Consider the following 18,241-nt stretch of genomic DNA (forward strand, 5'->3'; position numbering starts at 1 on the left):
TCACGGCAGATCTGGACTGCAAGAGTGAGCTCCAGCTGGCCAGCACTGTCCCTAGTCCTCTCCGGTGGGTTTCACCACGAACTCTAAGAAAGCTGCAGGAATCACTTATTTCATGCATTTGCTTATTTTTCACTGTTCGTGTCTCCATGTACTTTTTTTCCTCCATCACCAGCCTTTTACAGTTAAAAAATGTAGAAAGAAGACCCAGGGGGTTTTGTTCCCCAGATGGTTGCATGTTCACGGTGTCTTAATCAGTCCCACCACACTGCTAATGCTATCGTGGAGGGTTACAGCTCCGGGAAAGCAATATGAGGAAGCCGGAAAAAAAGGCACAAACAATAAACAAAGAACCTGTTCCCATGCAAACGTTCCTCATGACAATAATAATAATAATAATACCACCACCACCACCAACAAAGAGAAGGGCAGATGAGGAACGCACACCGTGGTCCGGCCGTGGCGCACGCTTGCCAAGCCTTCCCTCCAGGTCCCCTGGCTTTCGTTTCGTCTCCCCCTTCACCGCAAACTGGACAGGGACCCCCATCCGCTGAGCCCCCGGCACAACGCCAACGGGTTTGGTATTGTTGGGAAACACGGCCCACATGTGACGTGCTATTGTCCCTGATTTGATTAATGAAGCGATCACACTAACGGGGCATTCCGCACACCCCCAGCACCTTGTTACTAACCCACGCCAGGAACTTCCCATCAGAGCATTAATTCCCCAGTACTTGCCTTTCCCAACCTTGTCAGGTAATTGTTTATGAAAAGATGAATGTATACAATAATACCGGGTGAAGGGAGCTGATGTATGTGGTGTTAATGAATGAAATAATCAGTTTGGTAATAACGGGCATGTGTATTTGTCAAAAGGGAACCAGCAGGACATTAGCATTCTGCAGCCACTGAACCTTTATCTCCTGGGCTTGTGTTTGACAACCGCCCCCAGATAGTCCATGAATAAAATACAGAGTAGTACCCAGACATAATTAAACTGCCAAAGTGGATGTACCTAAATGAACTTGATATCTTAATGACACTAGATAGCACGCGAATAATGAAGGCGGCATGAAAGGGATGTGCATAATGAACACAGACATCCCGGCTGTCGCTGCGGAGCTGCCCGTAGGGACCGTCCTCGCCAACGGCGGCTCCCGGACCTCCTTGTTAACACGCGGGGCATTGCCTGTGCTCCCACGCCGCACCGAGGGGACCCGTGCCGTGGCTCATCCACACCGGCGTTGAGGACGGAGCGTTGCCTCTGTGGCGGCAAGGGCTGGCGTCCTGCAGCGCTGGCCGGGCTGCGGTCACGGAGGACGGGGCTGTCACACCTGCCCCGTGGCACAACTCACCCTCCCTCCTCCAGAAATCCCTCCTTTGCCCCGTCTCCCTGCACCTAATCCTCGCCGGTCCTGCTGCAGCTGCTCCTCCAGAGACCTCTGGCATGCTGCTGTGCAGCGCAGACGTGATTTTAGGAGCGCTTAATATGATTAAATTACCAGGCATGTTCCTTTTTTATTTTTTTTTCAGCATGGAGATTGTTTTCCAGGGGAGAAGCCAGCCCTTGGGGACAGGCTGCTGAGAGGAGCCTGGCCGCTCGACGGGTGACGTGTCCTGAAATAACTCAGCAGCACGTGCGGAGCCACACCACCTCTTCATCCCCATCATCCACGGACGTCAAGCCAGATGCGTCCTCCCCCAGCACCCATGGGTGCTACCCTCCCTCCGGAGGCTGCTGGGTGCCCGACAGCCATCCCAGCTGTCCCGACAGAGCTGCTCCGGCGTTAGCAGGCGGCTGCTCCCGAAAGGCACCGGGTCTCAGGCTTCCCCTTCGGGGAGGCACCGCGCTGGGTTCGCACGCCACACCGCTCGGAAGGTAATTGCCGCTTTTTGCTCTAATGGCTCCAATTTTAGCAGCAAATGAGCGATGTACAGTAAGTATCAGTCTTATTAAAGAAATAATAATGGGAAATTAGAGCACGTGCTACAGGGAAGGAACGCTCCCCCGGTTACGCAGGATACAGTCGTGCTGGCATTTGACAGCGGAAGAGTCCCTGCCTGCTGCTGATGTAACTCCAATATATTTGAATACGATAAGTTCAGCGCGTAGGAAAGCAACCGGCTCAATACGGCTCGGCTTGCTCCGTAACGACCGAATCGACTGGCGGCTCAGAAATTGCTGCGAAGCCCGCATGGGAAATGTGAACTGGAACGGCTCCTATCTCCCTCTAAAAGGAGATAAGGAAAAACCGCTTAATGAAAATGAAAACGTACAGCAGGTTTGGGGGAAAAAACGTCTTAAAAACCAGCAGGCAACACAGCCTGGACCACCGCAGGGAGAGCCAACGCAGAGAGCGAAAGCAAGTCACGGCACAGGGTGAAGCGTTGAGATGGGTTAAAACCCACAGAATCCTGGAATCGTTTAGGTTGGAAAAGACCTTTAAGATCATCGAGTCCAACAACGCGTGCCTGGGCCAGAAGAAGGGGGAAGGTGGCACTGGTGTGGCCCAGCCTGCCCGGGCGTCCCAGGGAGGTGACGGGAGGGACCCGGCCGCATCTCGCCACCACCGTGTCCTCAGCAACGACAGTTCCCATTAGGAAGATGCCAGAGAGAAGCAGCCAGAGCTCCGGGTCCCAACCGGGTGAAACCTTCAGCTTCCTGCGCTCTGAATAGCTGGCCCTGGCTGCCGGTTATTTAACCATTGCTTTCCTTCCCCGGAAAGACATCCCTGCGGTGCACCCTCATTAGACGGTAATGGTGATTTCATTAGATTAAATAACTCCGATGATCCCCAGAGACCAACAGCACTTAAACCATAGAGCCTTGGAGTTAGAATTACTGTTATTTAACATTGATTAGATTACAAAGCAAATCCAATTTTTCCCCTAAACGTATGACGGCTGCGATTTGCCTAGCGGGAGATGTTAAGGACGGCATTCCTGGAAATCTGTGCTGATGGGGGAAACCATGCCTGAGTCAGCAATGTCGGGGTGACCCACGGGCTCGTGCCTGAAGGTCCTTCTGCAGAGAGCGTGAACGCGGCTCCAGGGGTCTCCCCATCACCCCTGCCCTCGCTTTGCTCCAAAGCCGGGGGGTCAGGTGGACCTGTATCTGCCCTGCCGGCTTATTGTCCCCTCCAGCAGGAATATCACCAGGAAATAATTGGGCCTCTTTGACCCGTGGCCCTGCCGTGGCTGAGGCCGTTAATCACGCCTTAAAGCTCCCTCCTGACCCTTTTCGCCCCGGGAGCCCCCTGGCCCGCAGCTCCCAGCCAGGGATGTGCCCCTTGGCTGCAGCTCTGCCCACCTGGGGGTCCTGCAGGGAGAGCGGGCGGGCACCAGGGTCTCCCCCTTCTCCTCATCCCCAGGATCTCCTTGGAATCCGTTTTATGGCTCTGGGGACCCGAGGGCTTGGAATGGGCTGGGAGAGGTTTGTCAGGGCAGCAGCGGGACCATCTCAGGGCTCCACTCCTAATTACTGGGGTGCATTAAGTGCCCCCTGCCCGAGGACAGAGGAGAATTGGAATGGCCTTCAGTGCACGGTGCAGGTTCCTTCCAAGCCCTTCCCTAGGCTCTGCCGTGCACGTAATGCCTGGCTTAGGAGATCAGCCAGGACGGTGCTTCCGTGGAATTCCTTTGCTGATGCATCTTTGGGAAGCCAAAGGGTCAACCAACTCCTAAACGCTTTCCCCACATTGGGCAGAGCCACCTGCGGATCCAGAGATGCCAGGCAACCCCAGCAGCCACAGGCAGGCAAGAGCACAGCCCGCTCAGACAGACAGGCAGGCAGGCAGGCAGACAGACAGACAGACAGACTCCTCCCACGAGAGCAGGCTCAGCTGCTGGTGCAAAACTCACTGGTCTGATAAATCCAGGGATTTGTAAGGAAAAGGGAAGGCTCCAGGAAGATCTGGCTCCCAGCAACCAAGGTGACCATGAGAGTGACCATGACCAGAGGCCAGACCCACCAGGGCACCTGCCCTGGGCTACCATGGGGTATTCGGCAGAAGCTCCCAGGGATGGAGGGGAGGAGAAGGATGCACGCCCCATCCATGCTGAAACACCCGGGGGCTCCGGTCTGGGTGTCCTCCACCCCACTCATCCCTGGATGTCCCCAGGCGGGTGATGGCCAGGAAAGCCCAGGAGTGGCCAGGGCTGAGCATGGCTCTGCAGGTCACCCAGGCTTGGGCTCCTTCATCTAGGTGTGGGCTTACACCAGCTTTTACAATGCCGATGGATTTGGCCAATGAAACCAAGCGCTGCTTTCAGGGCTTTCATAAAATCCAGAGTCCCTCATAATTTGAAGCCAGATTTACTCCAGAGGAAACACACCCAAATTCCATCCTCGCCTCTGCGCTCACCACCCCGATGCCTTTCCCATCTCCCCTCCCAGGGCTATAATGTGACCCAGCCCAGGCAGCTTCTGAGTGAGAGCGGGGCTGGGGCGTTGCTGGGGTGCCAGCTGAGAGAGCAGCAGAACCATGTGCTAGGAAGATGTTTAAATTGTCCAAAATAAATAATAATCTAAAAATCCGGTGCTGCAACAGCATATTTCTCATGTACCAAAGACTCCAGAGCTACACCAGGAAACCAGCCGTTTTACATCTGGCCTGGGAAGGCTGGTGGGTCCCAATGGATGAATCACGCCCATGGCTTCTCCTCCTGGCTGCTGCAGGAAGCTGCCTGCGACGCTGATACCCGGGGAGGTGAGCTGCTGCCCCACGGCACCGCCCGGCAGAGGCAGGCGATGATGGGGAAGCACTAATGTCTTCCCCCCCCACCTCTGTTTTGGGGCAGACTGGAGGGGAGGGCACTGAATGCTGGATTTTACTGTCGTAAAGCCCCTTGAATAACCGGGCTGCAGGGATGAGTGCGTCAGAAACGGGGACACATCCAGGCATCAGCTGTGACCCGGCAGTTCGCTGTCACTTGGCCAAAAAACTCAATTGCAATTAGGAAGCAACAAGCAGACGAAGTCTGTAAAACTCCGAGCTGCAGCTCCCTTGAAACCCACGGCTCAGGGCTTGGCTCACCGACCCTGCCTCGTTGTGCCACGGAGGCAGCAGGTCCCCACGATGTGACAGAGGGCTGCGACCCCCCGCGCAGGCAGGGCAGAGCTCAACCTGTCCCAGTGCCAAACAAAGTGGCTCCGGTGCCTCGGCGGGCTTTGCTGCCGGGGCTGACCCCGACCCGCGGCGCTGGAGCCGGTCAAACTCAATTACATGCTGTGCGCTGCAACTGGGTCAGGCCGTGAAGTCCTTCCCCCCATCTCGGCCCCCTCGGAAGCTCCCGGGCTAACTGCTTGTGCGTCCTACTAAATTCTTTCTGAGGCTTTTCCAGTGAATTTACTGCTGCTGGAAGCGAGGGGGGCAGAGCCAGGAGCGGGCAGGCAGAGCGGCATCACGACTCGTTGCAAACCCAGCTCCAAGAGCTGAGCTCTTCTGTCCTGAGCCGCGGTCCTGTGCTGGGCTGAGTGGGGAAATCACACCCCGAGCATGCGGAAACAACATTTAAAGCCAATGTGACTCCGCATCTGACCCTCTGTGCATCCTCTGCATCTGCCTGTGGTCAGAGCAAACATAACCCAGAGAGGTCTGGGCTGGAGGGACAGATCCTGATGCTCACCGACTGCAGGAAAGCCACGTCCCAGCTGCCCTAAAGTACCTTTAGCAACGACCTTAGTATTTCCTTAAGAGCTCAGCAGCATAACCCCATTTCCCAGATGGGGAAACTGAGGCATGGGACAGAACAGGCCCTTGCTCAGCACCACCAGCCAGGCTAGGTGTGTCCCAAAGCCTCCTCGCTGCCCTGGACATGACACAGGAGATAAGCAGCACACAGTGTCTGCGCCACGGCAATGCCCACACCATCCCTGGGAGCTCGGCTCTCCTGTCGCTGCAGGTGCACAACAAAATCCCATCTCCTGCCCTAAGGAGGGTCCAGCCTGAGCCAGCCCCCGCTACGGCTGGGAACAGCGAGGTGGGAAGCAGCCAACTTAGCTCAAACGACGAGCAGCAGCAGCCAGACAAGAAACTCTTTGCTGTTTGGTGCAAGGCATTTAATGTCTGGGCTTTCATACCTTCGCCTCTTTGCTACAAAATGGAGAGATTGTTCCTGGCAAGTTGGCATTGCTGGTCTCCTTGGAGAGACGAGTGTTGGTAGAAGGTTCCCTTTCCAGCAGCCCCAGCACGCAGCTCTGCGCTCCCACCTCCGCTCCAGCCTGTCCGCGCCTGCTCCCCAGGATGACATTTCTTCCTCTGCCACGCAACCTCCTTCCACAGGAAGCAGGACCGGGCGTGCAGCGTCCCTGCCGCACCTCTCCTGGGGACATATCGCCTTCCAGCCATCCAAACCCAGGGACAGGCTGGTTTTTTACGCTTGCTCAGAAACCTCCACCAGCCCTTTAAACCCAGGCAGGTTCGCACGGGGCAGAAGAGCGGGGCTCACACTCTCCATCCAGGCAGCAAAACCCTTTGGGAGATGGCAGAAATGAAGAACTGGGGCAGTTGGACCTTAAACCTCTCCAGATGTTTGCAAAGCAAACCCCAGTCCCGGCGGGGCTGCAGCAGCTCAGCCCAGTGGGGCCGGGTCGCTGCCAGCCCCTGCCTGCTGCTGGGTCGCTGCCAGCCCCTGCCTGCTGCTGCTGCACGGAGGGAGCAGCCTCAGGTACCTCAGAAGCACATAAATCTGAACAGATGCTTCTGGAAGTTCAGCCTCCGGTGCTTACCCAGCTCTCAGCAGCCTCTAAGCGATAAGGGACCCAAGATGCTAAAAGCTCCTGTGCCAGCAGCAGGAGCAAACCCCTGGGGCCCCAGCCAAGGCTCGGGGACTCCCTCAGCTGGACTTTGCTTCTGGTGCCTCATGCTTAACACCTCCTGATGCATCTTTCTTTGCTAAACACTTCTGGAGCCCTTTTTGAGTCTTTTAGCCAAAAACCTCCTGCGGCAGCCAGTTCCACAAATTAATCTCACACTGTTTGAAAAAAAAAAAAATCCCTGTTTCTGCTTCTTTCCAACCTGTTGCTGACACTGTAGATGGAGAAGCAAAGAGGGACGGCCACTGCCTTCTCAGCCACCCCACGCAGGGCCGAGGGTCCCAGCCACATCCCGACCCGCCGCCAGTGCCACTGAGATGACTTTGCCCCGTGCGCCTGCTCCCGGCAGCGCCCACAGCCCGGCTGCCCGAGCTCGTGGGAGATCCCAGCCAGAAAACAAAATCCTGCGCAAGGCAGCGGCTCGGCAGCACCCGTGACACCGTGCTGGGGCTCCCTCCGCACGGTCGCTATGGAACCTTTCTCTCAGCAGCTTCTGGAGCCAGGCTGTGGGAAGAGGCTTTAGCAGAGCTCAAGAGCATCCTTCCTGGGAGGGAAGCTCAACAGCTCACGGCCGTTGGATAACACAGCGCAGCACTGCGGGGGAGGAGGAAATGTAAGACGGACAATGAGCACCCAAGGAGATAAAGATGCAACTGAGCGGACTCGTGGATGCAGCCAACGCCGTGACAGCAGGGGAGCTGGAGGAGCGATGGCCCCCAGCCCAGGACCAGGTGGAAAGGACTCTCCCAGCGCATGGTAAAGCCGTGTCATCTCTAACGCGCCAGCAGAGCAAGGAACCCCGTAAACCCCCCGAGCTGAGGCTGCAGGGAGAGCTGGCCGCTGCCCCCGCTGCCCCCAGTGCAGCCGGGCTGGGGAAGAGCGAGCGCTGAGGCACCAGCGCATCCGTGTGCACACGCGTCTGCGCTCAGCATCTTCCTCCTCCTCTTCCTCCTCGTGGCCATGCCCTGCTGGGGAAGCTGGTTGGGACAGGGCACACGGGGCAGCCAGGCGTCGGTGGAACCAACGTGCACGAGCCGGTCTCACCAAGCCCTGCGCAGGAGGCGGCTGAACCAGCTCCCGACCCCGACCCCCGCTCCTCTCCCCAGCTCCGCGTGTCGCTGCCCGTGCTCTGCTTCCTGCAAGCAGAGAGATTCGGTTCCTGGTTTTTCCTTCGTTAGAGATGAAGGAGCTAACGACTATTGTCACACAGGTACGAGGCTGACAAACACCAGGCAAACATTTATAGGCAAATATTCATATTCACACAGCACAGTTCAGCAGCGCAAGGACATTGTACAACAATGCAGGAATGTTGCACAACATTCGCTTCATCCCTTGCCACGACATGCAGCTTCTGCACAGAGAAAAACCCCAAATCATCCTGCGGGCCAGGAGAAAGACCACTTCCCAGCCATCAGAAGCCAACCACCCCGAGCCCCGTGGGTCTGTGCCAGCAGCACGGTGCCCAGCAGGTCTGCGGACGGGGAACAAAGACGACTGGAGCCAGTTGAAACTGCAGAGTTAATTTTTAGGGGCAGAGACTAGAATTACCTGAGCTGGAAGTTAGCCCGGACGCGGGGATTAGCACCCTCAACCCTTGTAAGAGGAGTCAGGGGAACTTTTTGTGACCTTCGGCACAAGGAACAGGTTGAGGAACAGAGCAGCACCGGGGAGGGGGGGGCAATGCGGCTGATGCCGAGGGAAGGTCAGCACGTGCTGAACACCCATCGCCGATGCCTGTACCAGACAGCCTCCCTTCCTGCTGCGGTTGGAGATGATCAACAGCGGCACGGAGCCAGATGCCAAGAGGTCCCACGTGTTAAACCTTGCTCTGCCAGAGGCTCTGGGTGCTTTTCTGCCCGTTTCCCCACCGGTACAGCGGAGCGTTCTCTGTTCCACCAAGGCTGCTGATGGCCACGGCACTGACCCAGCAACCAGCTGCCCGAGCCGGGGGGTACGGCCGTGCCACGGCTCTGCCAACACCTAACAGCGCGGGTTTGGAAAGTGAGAAGCACCACGGCCGAGGCCACTGACCCAGCGTTGGTGTCTCAGAGGAGCGAGATCTCCCCCACTTCTGGCTTTGGCGCATCACCCAGCCTCCTCCTGCCGTCACCAGTTCTACCTGTGCAAATCACAGCACGTTAACGGCACAACGCTAATAGCACCCAGGGTAACCCACTGCTCCCCCCGGCCAGGCCTGGGGACCCCCACGGGCCCAGGTCCAGCAGGAGCAGGGGAAAGCCATGCCTTGCTGCGCCGGGTGACCCGGGGTCCTCCCAAACCCCTTTTTATGGAGGCTTATGCAAAACTTGGCAAGGCACAACCTGGAGGTCAGCAATGTTTGGGACCAAAGGGATTTAAGGAGCGAATTTCCAGCCAGGGGAAGGACTCTGGAGCGAACAAAGTCCAGACGCAAAATGGGGAAACGGCATCTCCAGCTGGCACGCTACGAGGGCTCGGAGCACGTCAGCACTGTGGGGTCGCTGATCCTGGAGGGTGTTTTTGGGGGGTCTCAGCTGAGCCAGGCCACCTCCTCTGCTCTCTGCACGCCGCTTCTGGGCCGTTGCATCTCCTGCCTTTCACTCGGTAACCCTGTGCCGGAGCGGTCAGGACGCAGAGCTTCCCCCAGGTGGGAAATCCAGATGTTTCCTCACTTGTTCTATTCTGAGCTGGAACGTGCCAACACTTGGGAAGTTCTCCCCCAAAAGGGCTTCCCAAACAGTCCAGTTCAGACAGCGCAAAAGTGTTTAAATAACGTCAAAAGATGCTGGTGTATGGTACTCAATGTTACAATACAATACCATGACAGCAGAAATTAAACGTTAACGACAAAATGCAACACTTGAGAGTCCAAAGACGCACACGTGAGCATACACACCCCCAGAAACCATCAGATAAACACAGAAGTCAAAACAATTGGATTTGATATTTTCCCATAAAAGGCTTCCCCAGAGAGCACGGGCTGCGGGAGGGAGCCCTTTTCCAATGGGCGATGTCAGAACGAATCAGCCTGGCTTTTTGCAATTTTCAGAAAAAAAAAAAAATCCTGCTAGAGAGAAATAGAAGTAAAGAAATAAATAGCCAGCTTCCCATCCCGACATCACGCTTGAACCTGAACATCTCTCACCAGGGGAAGGTGTGGGAAGGGCGGTTGTGCTCAGACCTATCTGACTGTTCACATCCCAGTTTCCAGCCACCGGCTGCACTCGGGAACTGGAGCTGAGCGGTGCGGCCGGGGCAGCGGAGGCTGCTCCATCTCCCGCTCACAGCCGGGAGCTAGGCAGGATCCTGCTGACGGTGCTGTGCTGGCATCCACGATCTGCACAGCTTTGTGCAAGGAAGGTGTCCGGATGCTTGGAGTTGCCCGGGTGGGATTTTCTCATGCGACGCTTGGGCACGGCTGCTCCACAGTGGGGAAAGCAACCACGTGAGGTTTCCAAAGGGAGGTTTCTCCTCTATCTCCCACCAGAGACGTACCCGGCAGCAGCCTCGAGCCTGGGGGAGTTTGAGCAGGGATCTTTATAGCTCTGCAACAGATGGTGTTGCAACAGTAAGAGCACGTTATGAATCTCCTCACTTCCAGGAAGCAAGAAGGATGGTCTCGCCACGCACGAAGGGAACCGTCGATTTCTTTTGCTGAAAGATTTCCTCCTGCAGAATCACATCACTCCATGAAAGAGCCACCAAGAATAATTCACTTCCTCGAGCATCTCTGTTTTCTCACCGCGGGCACCGTCCTGCTCACGTTCCCCCCGGGGAGTCGCAAGGGCTCAGGAGGGCACAGTTTGGAGGTTAACACGTTTAACTCCAAATCACAAAAAACTGCATTTCCCAGGAGGTGGGTTATGCAGGAGACAGGCAGAGACACCGGCCACTGCCACGGTCCCTGGAATGGCCCCGGTCCTACAGACCTTGCATGAACTGACCCACCCGGGGCTTTGTAACGGGGTAAGACCTAATCCACTTCCCTGCGATAATACCTGCACGTAATGAGAATTTGTAAAGATTTATGGCTACAACAACTGTCCCCGATTCCCCTCACCAGCCTGTGCCATTTCCCTGTGAAAGCAGTTTGGGTTACCTCGATATTCTCGAGGGAAAGAGCATCATTAGCAGCTCAGGAGTTTCAATGCCTCCGTCAGGGAAGGGGCTCACGGGGGGTTATTCTCAGGTTTTCTGATCACTTGTTGTTTGCTCTGAACTCTTTGGAAAGGCACCAGCTCCCTTCCTCCTCCCCAGACCTAACTGCTCTTTATTATAGACTTCAAAAGGTCGGGATGAAATCCTAGCTCGGCCGCAGTGAGCAGACATACTGGTGGTGCTGGTGTGGCCAGAGCACGGCCCCGGACCCCAGACCCAATGTAATTACTCCCAGAATCACCCCCCCGAAGGCAGCAGAGCCGGTGGTGGGAGGACAGGCTACGTGCATAGGTGGGGATTTGCAAGGTCCAACCTTAAAGGAGGACTAGTGGTTTAAGCAGGGTGAATCTCCTGCTCCTCTAAAGACTGTCACAACTTTTGCCATAAATGGGCTCCGGCCCCAGCCAGCTGGAGCTTTGCGCTGCTTTTCACAAGACCCGGCTCTATGAATTTAACTGACAAAATCTTGGACAGTCGAGGCCATATTTTCAAGATTGCTCAGCACCAGCAGGCAGGGCCAGGGGAGCCCCGGTTTCCAACACCCCCGGCCACAGGGTGGATGAGGAAGGTGCCGATTCCCTGCAGCCTCCCGTGCCCCAGGGACCGGGGCGTGAAGCAGTACTGGAGAGGAGGATGGGGTCTATCGACTTGCTGAACCTCCCCGGGAGGGGACCACAGGATCTGCCGAGAGGAGAGTCCAATAAAATCCAAAGTACTTATTTTGATGCTCTCCAGTGGGAATGGGGTTGATGTCTCCTCATACGCCAGCTCAGGAGCTCACTCCATCATCAGGAATGGACATGAGCCCTGGATATGAACTTCTCCACTAACAGAAAACAGAAGTGATGCGTATAGAGGCAAAATGCTTAAAAGAACCACCAAAAATACTAATGCTTTGGGGTTTATTTAAGGAGTAAGAGGGGAAAGAGCACAGCCCCAGCTCTCTGCAGTTAGAACTTGCTAGGTGTGTGCGTCTGGACGGTGCCATCCCTGGATGGTGCCATCCCTCAGGAGTGCACACCAGGTGGCACTCCACCTTGCCATGAGAGGACAGCGAGCCAAGGCTGTTCCAAGGCTGCAGGACCTCTGCCAGCAGCTCTGGTGGGGTTCACCTGCTTTGGGTGTGATTTAACCCAAAACATAGCCCAGCAAGCTCAGACTCCATATAGCACCTCCTGTCTGCGCTGGAGAGAGGTGCTGCAGAGTCACAACCCTGCTGTCCCACCGCTGCAGCACAGGGCACCGACTTCCCTCCCACTTTACAGATGGGCAAACTGAGGCACACAAAGACATCTCCCCAGCAGTGGGGTGCCAACCTTCAAACTATTTCAAATCTTTACTGAAATGCCTTGGAATATCCGAGTCCAGATGATGCACAAAGGCAGCGGCAAAGCACGTGAGCACCAGAACCAGTTACTGCCTTTTTATACCAGACTCGATGACCCCAGCCCTGAGCTCATCAGCATTTCAATGAGCTCCTTCTCCCTCTTGCTCTTCCCCTTCAACAACCCATAAACACACCTCACCCTCCATCTCCAATGTCTCCTTGGCCAGGAGACCCACGCTGCCCAACCAACCAACCCTCTCTCCACCGTCTTTGTGCCTGTCTCAGCCCATCTCCACCTGTTGTTTACACTGGATTACCTGCGCTTTGGGGCCGAGACCATCTTTTGTTCCCCTTTTATACAGCAGCTGGCACCATGAGCTCCGTACGGGGAGGTATCTGATTACACAGCTAATAAATAAACAAGGACCTTGATCCTCTTCAGCATGTGGTTGTCCAAGGCTGCAATTTCCAGAGAAACTGCTGCAGGCTGTGCTTGATGCTATTAGTAATTCAGATGTGTTTAGGAGACGAGATGTTCCCAGGATGAGAAGCAGGCGCTGCTAAACCAGATCTTCCTACAAGCAGACGTGCACACAGCAGGGAGCAGAAAACCCAAACCAGCTCAAACTCGATGTCCAACGGCACAACCCATGTTCTGGGCTGGGCACACGCTGAACACCGCGTGCTTCTTGCAGAGGCTGCAAGGCTGGCTGAAGAAAGCTGGGGGAGAAGATCGTTTTAAGGCAACTACCGCTACAGCATCTCCCTCCCTTGTTTTGCAACAAGGTTTTTTCTCCTGACGGCCATCTGGTCCTGCTCCACCTTTCATGAATTGTACTCACTCCCCCAAAATCCCCCCCCTCAGCATCAGCCACACGCTCCTGCCCCCCACACCTACGCTCCCATCCTCACTTCCATGCTTACAACACACTCCCAGACTGCGCTGCTGAGTTACGGTGACCACAAAACCCCCTGGACCTGCAGGCCATCCGCTGCTACAGGAGCAGCCCGACTCCTTCATCCCCAGGGCTCCGATTTCACCAGGATTTGAGGCACAGAGGATGGGAAACGGCACAAGGTGGGATGCAGCTGCTCACAGCTGCTGTAAGCACGGCCCCCCCCTTAGCAAACCTCCTTTTCCTCCATCCCAGACCTCTTCAGCAACTGAGACGTTCTCTGTTCCCTTTGACTCAGAAACATCAGCAGTTTCCTAGATTAGAAAGAAGAAGGGAAAAAAAAAAAAAAGCCTTGGAGAAAAATCCCAAGAGGACATTAATTAGGAGACAGAACTCCCCAGCTTGGGAAGCATCGGGGAGGAGTGATACTTAAACTCCCAACCTGATGGAGTAACTTTGAATCATCTTTCATCTTCCCTGGATCGGGTGTAATCTAATGACATTAGCTTGGCTTCACTCTAGTGAGATTGGCATCGGTGCTCCAGGGGCAGGGAGATTAAAACATATGAAATAAATGTTCTTGGGGTGACTGACAGTATAATGACATTCCAACAGGCAGCTCAATCAGCGCGAGACTAACAAAGGATCAGAGGGAACCAGCCAGACTCGCAGTATCACCCGCAAATACAGATATTTATTTTTTTTTTAATCCAGACATTTTTTTTTTTACTTGACTGGCTTAGCCCCTACTCTTGGGAGTTTTCCCCAGGCTGTATACGGCCGTATTTGGGGTGGGGGATGGCAGTTGAACTCTATTAAAACCCCTGCTCACCTGCTATTGAACTCTGTTAGCTCAATAGCCTTGTTCAGGGCTGGAGCGGAGATTTCTGTGCTGGGAAGTCAATGCGAGCATTGTGGGCTGCCCCCTCCCTCCTTTTGTCCCCATACGAAGAGAAGACTTGTAAACCCAAACCGGAGAAAGCTGCTTTTGGCGCACACACAACTTCCCTTGATAGTCAACCCACACACAAGCACACACGGAGGTGTCACACTCACCAAATTAAATCACTCAGATTGTTTTTTTATAAAAATCAGCCTCTCGGTAGGACAGCTGCCTTCTTACCCAGGCACAGCTCAGGCTGTAAGAGGTGAGCGATTATTCCACTTGATTTAACGGACAGTGTTTTCGTGCATTGTGTGGCACCCCAGGAGGTGACAGGACTTTCACGTGCCAAGCCCGTGCCTCGCGATCCGCTGCCCTGTGGGTACCACCATCTCCGGGAGCATCATCCTGCTGCTGCAGCCACGGCTCAGCCCCATTTATCCACCCTCATGCCGTACAACAAGCAGCTCTTACGGGAGCTGCTTTTCTGTTTCTAGGATCAACCGGGGTCACCCTCGTGCCCGAGACCCCACAGCCACCCTGTCACGGCGCTGGTGTGGCATCCCTGTGACAGCCCACAACGGCATCGAGCATCAGCCACAAAGGCTGGCTGGCTCTTCTCCGTTTGCAAGCCTGCGTCGCTGCAAACAGCCCAGAGGTTTTTGTTCTCTTGGACGGGGTGCTCGCTGCCCACACCGGCTTCCTGCGGGTGCTGAAAGCAAACCCAACTGTTTATACCTTGTAATGATGCTGTTTAGTCTGACTGCTGGGAAACAGAAACGCACGTGAAACCTAAGCCTCTGATGCCAAAGATAAGAAATCAGGACCCCTGGCAAACATCTGGCGATTTCCCTGGCACCGAACCCTCATCAAAGATTATAACAAACCCGTGGAGAGAGACAGATATTTTTTTAAATGAGTATTTATAACGGGCTGGTAACTGGTTACCAGCGACTGACACCACAGCCCTGCCATCATGACGGGACTCTGTGTGTTAGTAAAGATTACTCATACAAGCAAAGCCGGCAAGATTAGGTCTCAAAGGAATAATCCCATACAAAGAATTCACTGTACCTCAGCCTCCACGGGGCTAATAAAGAAAAAAATAATGGTGAAATCCAGTACATCAAATACCAGAACAAACAAACTGCAGCAATTAATGGGAGAGCTCACGTACCAAACGCTAAAACATAATGATTACACAAACAGCCTGCAGGGCAGCACCTCGAGTGAGTAAGAGCTGCAAGATCAAGACCAAACCTCTGGAAAATTAAATCCCCTCCACCGAGGACCGTACTATGCCCTAAGTGCCTGTGGCTCCTCCTCTGTCTAGGTCTGCACTCCTCGCTCAGGCACCGTTTCCAGAAGCGGGTCTATCCCACTGCCATCTGCTCCTCAAGGCTTCGAGAGCATCTTTGATAAATGAGCTTTTCTGCATAGCCACCATAAATTTCCGTAGATGCCACCCCAAAGCCATGTGTTTATTTTTCAAAGTCAAGACTTGATTAAAGTTCTTGAGGTTTTTCAGATTCGTTTTTAATGTTTCCTTTCTGATACAGGGTCAGCATGTGGAAATTGGATAAACGCACACTAAAAATATAATTCTGTAGACAGCTCCAGCCCACACAAAAGGAAATCTTTCTTCTCGGAGAACCCACACTCTGCTGCCTGCAAAAACCCGGCGTGTTTCTGACACCGGCGATACACAAGGAAGCTCATCACTTCCACGTGTTAAGACTTTTACATCAACACTCGGACTGTCAGTACTATCCTACTCCACATTTCAATACTGTCACTCAAGCTGAGCCAAAATCATCCTTTCCTCTCTGCTAATAGCTGGGCTGAGCATGAAAGTAAAACAAGCTCCGGGGGTACCCAAAATCCTCTCCTTTTTGCTTGTTCATTCAAGAAAGCCACACAGACACACTCTGCGAAAGAGCAGTTTCGCCCCCACCCTAACCAATCCTTTCCATAGGAATCTGCCAGAAGACGCTCCTCTATTAACTTTAAAACACAGGAGGAAAAACGTCTAAACAACGCTAATGAGAATCTTCCCCCTTGACTTTAACGTTTACTCTCTGGTTTTAAAGGGGATACCTTTTATTTAGTTTAATGAAACGCTAATTAATTGAAAGAACAACTCCATCTACCTTCTTGCTTGTTTGTGCCTGGGTTGCACTCCTGGAACTGACATTTTTGGTTATGCGTTACAGGGCTGCTGAAACATTTGCATGGGAAAGATGGGGGTTTTTTCTCCCCACCGAATATAGGAAAGCCACTTTCTAGAGCTGCGTCTCTGGGCTGGGAGATGCGGGAGGTGATGATCCGACACTTTGCAAGGGGAGGCAGCCGGGGCTGCAGAGTGGCTCAGCTGGGAGTTAGATGAGCCACAGGTTTTGCAAAGCCACCCCCCAGAAATGCCGGGGAGCAGCAAGGTGTTGGGGGGCCTGTGCTCCTCGGGGTGGGGGGGGTTAGCTCTGCCTCAGCATCCCCATGCGGTTCGCAGGACGATAGGGCACCCACTGCTCTTACCATTGCCCCCCCCCCGCCCCTTGCAGGCAGCACCCCGGGCTGCAGGGAGGCACCCCGGGGGGACCCTGCACCCGGGCAGCAGGGCTGGGGGCTGCGCTGGGCGTCGGGGGAGAGCGGGGGGGATTGGGGAGCCGGGAGGAGGAGGGGGGGGGTGAGAGAGGGGCTGGGGGACTTGGGAGCAGGGACGGGAGAACGGGAGCAGAGAGGATGGGGGGGAGAGCGTCTGGGGACTTGGGAAACGGAGACCGGGGCTGGGGGAAGCGCGGCTGGGGGATTTGGGGAGTGAGAAAAGGACCGGCGGAGGGGGGGTCTGGGGGGGGGGGTGTCTGGGGAGCGGGGACGGGGCGTCGGGGAGCAGCGATGGGGCTTGGGGGGGAGAAGGCAGGCTTGGGGGAGCGGGGCTGGGGAGCCGCGGAGGGGCTCCGCGGCCAGCGGGGGGCACTGCCGGCTCGGCCATGGCCCCGTCCCCGCCGCGCTGCCGCCGCCCGCCCCGGCCCGTCCCGTACCTGTACCAGGCGAGTCCCCGCTCGTAGTTGCGGTCGAAGAAGTGGGGTTCGGCGCCGACGGCGCGGACGTCGGGGTGCACCCGCAGGAACTCCAGCAGCGCCCGGGTCCCCCCCTTCTTCACGCCGATGATGATGGCCTGCGGCAGCCGCTTGGTGCCCTCGCCCAGCAGCAGCGTCAGGGTGCCGGGCGTGCCCGCCGCGCTGCCCCCGCCGCCGCCCGAGCCGCCAGCCCGGCTCCCGCCGCCCCCGGCCGGCACCTCCTCGCCCGGCGCCGCCTCCTGCCGCCGCCGCCGCTGCTGCTTGAGCCGCTGCAGCAGCCGCTTCCGCCGCGCCGCCGCCGCCTGCCAGGGGGGCAGCTCGGCCGAGCCCCCCAGGTACCCGCCGCCGCCGCCCTCCTCCTCCTCCGAGGCGGCGCCGGCGGCGATGATGGGTCCGGGCAGGGTCTGGCAGCGGTCGGCCAGGCAGTAGAAGACGTAGAGGGACATGAGGAGGGAGCAGAGCATCACCAGGAACTTCTTGAAGATGCTGCGGGGCAGCGGCTCGGCGGCGGGGGCGGCCGCCGCGCTCACGGCCATGCTACCCGGAGGCGGCGGCCGGGCGCCTTGGCCATGCTCCGCGGCCGCCCCCCGGCGCGGCCCCTCCGCGCAGCGCTCAGCGGTGGCGGGGGGCTGCGCGCTGCCGCATCCCCAGCGCGGGGGCCACGCCGCGGCGGCGGCGCTTCAGGGGGGCATCCCCCGCGGGCGGGGCGCGGGGGGGGCGGGGGGGGGGGGAGGAGAAGCCACCGCCCCCGCTGCCGCTCCGGGTGCCGGGCGGGGAAGCGGTGCCGGGAGCCCGCCGGCGCTGGGGGCTCGGCGTGGGGCTCCCACGTGCGGCGCCCGCCGCGGCAAACTTCGGCGGAGACATGGCGGGGCGGAGCGGGGCGGGCGAGGCGGCCAATGGCGCGGCGGGGGCGGGGGGCAGAGCCACCCCCAGCCCGGCCCCGGCCCCGGCAGAGCCGCGGGGTGCGGGTGGTGGGGCGGCCCCTGCGGGGCAGCCGCTTCCGAGCCCCGCAGGGTGGAGCGGGGTGCGGGGTGTCCCGGGATGGTGTCCTGCAGGGTGTCCCGGGAGGCTGTCCCACACGGTGCGGGGTGTCCCGGGATGGTG

At 56.7% G+C, this 18,241-nt stretch overlaps 1 protein-coding gene across 1 annotated transcript in view; it reads right to left on the reverse strand.

The window, feature by feature from the left end:
- LOC129214821 (heparan sulfate glucosamine 3-O-sulfotransferase 3A1-like) overlaps positions 1-17,673 on the reverse strand; it is a 38,612-nt gene extending 20,939 nt beyond the window's left edge. Inside the window, exon 1 of the mRNA XM_054847064.1 lies at positions 17,099-17,673. Coding sequence (XP_054703039.1) covers positions 17,099-17,673 — 575 coding nt within the window. The remainder of the gene's footprint in view (positions 1-17,098) is intronic.
- Between the last annotated feature and the right edge of the window lie 568 nt (positions 17,674-18,241).

The sequence above is a fragment of the Grus americana genome, chromosome 18, assembly GCF_028858705.1.
Source record: "Grus americana isolate bGruAme1 chromosome 18, bGruAme1.mat, whole genome shotgun sequence".
NCBI lineage: Eukaryota > Metazoa > Chordata > Aves > Gruiformes > Gruidae > Grus > Grus americana.